Source organism: Halictus rubicundus, unplaced genomic scaffold (assembly GCF_050948215.1).
Source record: "Halictus rubicundus isolate RS-2024b unplaced genomic scaffold, iyHalRubi1_principal scaffold0173, whole genome shotgun sequence".
Taxonomy (NCBI): Eukaryota; Metazoa; Arthropoda; class Insecta; order Hymenoptera; family Halictidae; genus Halictus; species Halictus rubicundus.
Genome location: NW_027488714.1, coordinates 376,765 through 383,336, shown reverse-complemented (window position 1 = coordinate 383,336; position 6,572 = coordinate 376,765). Strand labels below are relative to the sequence as shown.

The window sequence follows — 6,572 nt, the reverse complement described above, 5'->3', positions numbered from 1 at the left end:
ATTTAACGGATTGTGTATGAGTGTGTATTTGGAATGGTATGAAAGTATGCTGAGTGAAAGTGGAGAAAGCGGACTGTATGAATGAATTGAATGGAAGGCGGATCTGCAATAAATTATCTGTATTTTCACACTGTAAGGTTTCAGTTTGTCACAAAGATTGAAATTATATAATAAACGACTGACAAGCACTGATTTTGAATTCTGTTTCTTATTACGTAATCGCACAGCTGACTCTGATTTCAGAAAGAGAGCGAGTAACGGTTCTCTCTCGGTTTTATTACCTCGATCCTTCGGGAAGTTCGTCACGCGCAGATGTTTCCGGTTTTTCGTCGAGAACATTCCAGAAGAATCGAGCCTGTTTTCCGCGAATCACGCTTGAGGGTTTTGCCCGCGCGAGCCTCGATAACAGACGCTGTTTGTCGGTGTTCTCGCGCGTGTTGCGGGACATTCTGTGATTGGCAGTCGCGCGGTTGAGCACGGTGAGGCGTTATGGCGTCCGCGCGCCAATCTCAAACATGCCGCCCGCCTCGACTTGTCGAATGTCCGAGCATGCAAACGGTCGTGATATCTAGTGAACAAAGTGCTAGTGATTGACAGTGATTTTCACGCAGTAATTTCGGGCTATAGTTTACAACTCTGCAAGCAATTTTGAGGTTACTACCGTCGTCATGAACAATGTGAATGCTTGAATTTACTGCGAGGTGGTTGGAGTGGGGGACCACGTCGGCTGGCATCGTGAATGACTCGCGCGTGCGCTCAACGATTTTACGCGTACTACGCAGTTGTAGTCGATCTTCGCGAGTGAATGAATTACGGTGCAACACGTGAATCGACGCGGTCATCGATCGTTCTCGTTCAACGGTAAAACGATCAGTTTGTGGATCGGTCTTACGAATTCGGACGCCGAGGTGACCACGGTGACTACCCGAGTTTTCCCGTCGCCTCCAGGATGCACTTCCTTCACTCGCGCGAGCGGCCAGCGTGCGGGTGGCGTTGATTCGTCGCTGAGAATGCACAGGCTGCCCGGCGTGAGGTTTTCCTGTGGTCGGCGCCATTTCGACCGTGTGGTGAGTCCGTGCAGGTACTCCTTTCGCCATCGCACCCAGAATTGATCCCTCATTTTGTTGATCAGCTGCCATCGAGTAAGCCGGTTGACGTTCTGGTCCAGCAGCGACGGTTCCGGCAACGCGTTCAACGGGGAGCCTACAAGAAAATGCCCTGGAGTCAATGCTGTTAAATCAGACGGGTCATCGGAGAGAGCAGCCAGCGGCCTTGAATTCAGGCAAGCTTCGACTTGTGTGAGGAGTGTGGACATCTCCTCGAATGTGAGTCGTGTTTCTCCTATCGTCCTTCTCAGATGGTGCTTGGTGGACTTGACGGCTGCCTCCCAGAGTCCACCGAAGTGGGGCGCTGCTGGTGGGTTGAAATGCCACTGAGTACGTAGGTTGCTCAGGTTTTCCCTCAAGCATCTGTTTTCAGGGCTGCTGGCGGTGAATAGGCGACGCAGCTCCCGGTCTGCCCCCAGGAAGTTCGTCCCACAGTCGCTGTACAGGTGCGCACAGAGACCTCGGCGGGATATGAAGCGCCGGAAAGCAGCCAGGAAAGCCTCTGACGTGTAACTGGAGACCGCCTCGAGATGGACGGCCTTGGTCACCATGCAGATGAAGACTGCGAAGAAGGCCTTGGTTGCTCTGTGACCACGCCCTGGAGAAGTCCGCAGCCATATCGGGCCCGCATAGTCCACTCCGGTGGAATGGAATGGGCGAGCTGGAGTAACGCGGTGCTCTGGCAGTTGGCCCATCATCTGCCTGCCTGTTTCCGCCCGCCATCTCAGACACGTTACGCATTTGAGGATTGCTGCTTTGACTCTTGATCGTCCCCTCGGTATCCAGAACCTCTGGCGTATGGCTCCCAGCGTTGCTTGCACTCCGCCATGCAGTGTCTTGAGATGGCTGTGAACAATGTAAAGTTGGGTAAAGGTGGATTCAGGAGGCAGGATGATTGGATGGGCTTCGTCTGGATTGAGACGCGCTTTGCTCAGCCGACCCCCAACTCTGAGAATGTTGGCGCTGTCGATCTCCGCTGCTAGAGGTGAGAGCACGCTCCTTGAGGGAACGCATGCGCCTGATTTTAATAGCCTCCTTTCTTCCTTAAAGTGGGTCTGCTGCACTTGTCGGATCCAGCACTTCTCGGCCTCGTTGATTTCCTCCACCGAAAGGATTGAGGAGTCACCATGGGTGGCGGCGATATTGCTGTTCGAGACTGAAGAGAGCTTGCGTCGTTTGAGAAGCCATCGTCGACACCAAGCGGTGACCCTTAGCAGCCTGGTATAGGACGAGAACCGCATCAAGGTGTCGTTGTCCTCGATTCCCCCTTTGGCTTTGAGTGTTACCGCTACTAGTTTTTTCCTTTCTTCTGGCAGGTGGTCAGGAATTTATGTTTGGGCCTCCGTGAGCTGCTCGCTGTTTCGCAGGAAGTTCGGGCCGTTCCACCACAATGTCAGCTGCAACAACTGCGACGGTGTGAGTCCTCGAGAGGCGGGGTCAGCTGGATTTTCAACCCCGGCTACATGATGCCATTGTGCCTCGGGAACTCGACGCTGAATGTCTGCCACTCTGTTCGCGACATAGGTTTTCCACCTGCTTGGATGTGCTCGTAACCACCCCAGAGCGACTGTCGAGTCTGACCACAAGTGTATCGGTGTGCTTGTGTATGCTGCGAGACCTGCTTTAGTGGTGCGACCTTGCTCTTAGCAGTGACAAGTGCGACTTCCCAGTGTCCGTCCTCGCTCTTCGTCCTCAGGTAGATGACTGCTGCGTATGCTCGCTCGGAGGCGTCTGCGAAGCCATGTAATTCCCTCAGAGTGGGATGTGGACAGTGAGACAAGGGCCGAGGTACCCTCACTCTTTCGAGCAGCTTCAGTTCGGCGCAGAAAAGTGCCCAGTCTTCAGCCATGGATGCAGGAAGTGGGTCGTCCCAGTCCAGACCCAGCAGCCAAGTCGATTGAATGGCTATTTTCGCCCGTACGATGACTGGTACTAGCCATCCCAGTGGGTCGAACAACTGCGCGGTTTTCGAAACAATGCTGCGCTTGGTTGGCGATTGAGCGGTGACCTCAGCGAGGGAGTATCGAAAGTTGTCCTCTCGTGGTGACCAGTGAAGACCTAACGCAGTATGAATGCAGTCCGACCAGGTTTTCTGCTCCTCTAGTTGGTTGTGGTGCGGCGAGGACTGAGTGGTTGTGCTCTCGGAGTGACCTGCGAACACTTGAAAGCGTCGTGATGAGTCCTGGGGCAAATCGACCACGTTGGACGCCCACTTTTGGAGCGGGAAGCCGCCCGCCATGCACAGCTGCTGAAGTTGATTGGCGGTTTCCATCAGCTCTTCCACGGTGTCGGCTCCAGTGAGGATGTCATCTACGTATGTGTCCCTCTTGATGGCTATTGCTCCGTTGGGGTAGTGCGAGCCCTCATCCTCAGCCAATTGGCGCAGTGTTCGCACAGCTAGATATGGGGCACATGAAAGACCATACGTGACAGTGTTTAGCCGGTATTCACGAACCCTTTCGCTCTCCGCCCGTCTCCAGAGGATTCGTTGTACGTCTCGATCCTCTGGATGGACTAATATCTGCCGGTACATCTTGGTGACGTCGGCTGTCACCACGTACTGGTGTTTGCGCCACCTCAGAATGACGTCAGCGAGTGGTGGCAACAAATTTGGACCCGCATGGAGGGCATCGTTCAAAGAACATTGCGAAGGCTCGGACCAGGACCCGTTGAAGACGACTCTCAACTTCGTGGTGGAGCTGCTGGGCCTCAAGACTCCGTGGTGTGGCAGGTAGTGGCATTGTTGTCCTTTCCCTGTCTCTTCGGTCAGTGACATATGACCAAGCTCGCTGTACTGCTTTAGAAAGTCGTCGTATTGCTCCTTGAACTCTTTGTCCTTTCGGAACTGCAGCTCCATTCTCCTGAGTGAGTGCCACGCAGCTGTCCGGGAGCCTGAAGTGACTTTTACGTTAGTTTTAAAGGGCAGTCTCACCTGATAGCGACCCTCTGGAGTGCGTGAGTGAGAGGTTTTGAAATGCTGTTCACACTCTTCTTCCTCAGCTGTCCACGCCGAAGCCGTGTCTTGGACGTCCTCCTGTTCCCAAAACCGCCGCACGAGTGAGCTCAGACTGTCCCCGATGCTTGCCTGATGCACCTGGGCCTGAACCGGACTGGACGCCGAGCCTGTCATCCCGGTGACGATCCATCCGAACATGGTAAGCTGAGCCACCGGCTGATTCGGAGCTCCTCTTCGCAATCCCTCTTTTATTATTGCAGGGTAGACGTCTGCCCCGAGCAGGACTTCAATGGGTGCTCTGCTCCCTGGTACTGGGTCGGCAAGCTGCAATCCTCTCAGGTGCGCCCACTCTGGTTGTGCCGTGGTCCTGGTATGAGAGTACGTTGAAAGCTTGGCAAGGATCACCGCTGAAACTGTGATGGTGTCCTCTGTCTGGCAGGCGGAAACGTTCAGCGTGACTCTGCCCCGGCTCCTTGCAAGCTGCTGCCCTCCGACTCCGTACAGGTCCACCTTTGCTTCTGCCCGAGGTAATTGTAGCCTTTGTGCTAGCCCTTCGTTTATCATTGTGATCTCGGAGCCTGAATCGATGAGCGCTCTCGCTACTTGCCGACGGCCGAAGCGATCTGTAACATTGACCAATGCTGTAGCTAACATCACCTCACCGTCTTTGTTGCAGCAGCTCTGCGCATGGTGGATAGCCCTTCCTGCAGTGGAGACGCCCTTGCATGCATCATGGAGTGTCGTGTGGTGACGTTCGCCGCAGGTGTAGCAACCTTTCTTCGATGGACAGCTCTCCGTGGTGTGCTTGCCGAGACAGTTTCTGCACAGCTGATGTTTCTCGACAGTAGATTTCCGCTCCTCCGCAGAACTTTCTTTGTATGATGAGCAATGCATGAGATAATGATCCTTTGAACAGATCACGCATACAATTTGTTGCCCTTTCCTTGCATGGTTGACGCGGGCCACGCTTGCTGCTGGTTTCGCTTTGCTGACACCTTGGCTTGATTGGAATTTGCTCGGTCTGGAATGGCTGGAACCTGAGGACGCTGAGCTCGGAGATGCCTGCATCATCTGGAGCCGCTTTATCATGAAGTCCTTCAGGGTTGCACAGGAAGGAGGCTCGCTGCTGACTGTAACGCTCTCCTCCCATTTTTCTCTGGTCGTGGGGTCGAACAAATTCACAATCGAGTGAACGAACCAATCTGCGGTTTGATCCACAGGTCTGCCTAGTCCGTCCAGGGTGTTGATGACGGTGGATACTCCTTTCTGGATCTGGGTCATTTCTCGCACCGTGCTTTCTCTCATCCGTGGCAGCGCCGCCAACTTGTCAAGGCAGGATCGGACGAGAATGCGCTTGTTTTCGAAATGCTCCAGAAGGATATCCCACGCCTTTCTGTAATTTCCGTTCGTGGTCGGAAGGTCCTTGACGAGATCGGCTGCTTGATCCCGAAGAGCGCCCTTCAGGTAATGGAGCTTGTCGACGTCGCTCATTCCCTTTTTCTGGTCGATCATCGAGACGAATCGGTCTTTGAACGACGGCCATTCGACGTATTCTCCGTTGAATTGCGGCAACGGCATCCGTGGGAGAGAAGATGACCCGGACTTCGAATCTCCCTCGTCTGGATTTGGCTCGGTCGCCTTTTCGCTGCTCTTTCTGAGTTGATTCGCGAGCTCGAACAGCCGGCTTTTTTGTATGAGGTAGGTTTCTTCTACCGATTCGGCCATGCCTGACTTTTCATATTCGCTGTCCTTGGTTGCAGCTTTGTGTCCGTACATTAGCACGTCATGATTTTGCTGAAACTTTACCCAGTAATCCTCGAGCAGTTCCAGCCTGGTCTCAACGTCGCTGATAGTGATCTTTGTTTGCGCGACGGATTTCTTAAAGTTGTCCATGAGGCGAGCAATCTTCCCTCCGATGGTTTTCTGCTTGTGGAGGAGGTCGTTTGCTGAGAGCTCCATTTTAGTCGCGGCTGATTCGCTTGATGGAATTCACTCACGGATGCACTGGACTCACCCTTGACTCGATTTGATATTGCAAATCCTGGAGAGGTATCGGCCAGACACGTGGAAAGGATCCGGCTCGAAGGACCAGAAATGTTTCGTATCTTTCCCTGCTTGGAAAGATTCGCGGGAAACTAAAAGGAATGCAACTAAACTCGCGAGGAAATTTAACGGATTGTGTATGAGTGTGTATTTGGAATGGTATGAAAGTATGCTGAGTGAAAGTGGAGAAAGCGGACTGTATGAATGAATTGAATGGAAGGCGGATCTGCAATAAATTATCTGTATTTTCACACTGTAAGGTTTCAGTTTGTCACAAAGATTGAAATTATATAATAAACGACTGATAAGCACTGATTTTGAATTCTGTTTCTTATTACGTAATCGCACAGCTGACTCGGATTTCAGAAAGAGAGCGAGTAACGGTTCTCTCTCGGTTTTATTACCTCGATCCTTCGGGAAGTTCGTCACGCGCAGATGTTTCCGGTTTTTCGTCGAGAACATTCCAG

General features: G+C 52.8%; 1 protein-coding gene across 1 annotated transcript; it reads right to left on the bottom strand.

Annotated features, from left to right (window-relative positions):
* Nucleotides 1-2,565: 2,565 nt before the first annotated feature.
* LOC143363918 (uncharacterized) lies at nucleotides 2,566-6,021 on the bottom strand. Its single transcript, XM_076804447.1, has one exon. The coding sequence runs from the start codon at nucleotides 6,019-6,021 to the stop codon at nucleotides 2,566-2,568; it is 3,456 nt and encodes a 1,151-aa protein (XP_076660562.1).
* Nucleotides 6,022-6,572: the final 551 nt, after the last annotated feature.

Excerpts from the sequence above, each read along its gene's own strand:
- LOC143363918 (XM_076804447.1), bottom strand. The coding sequence starts at position 6,021 with ATGGAGCTCTCAGCAAACGACCTCCTCCACAAGCAGAAAACCATCGGA.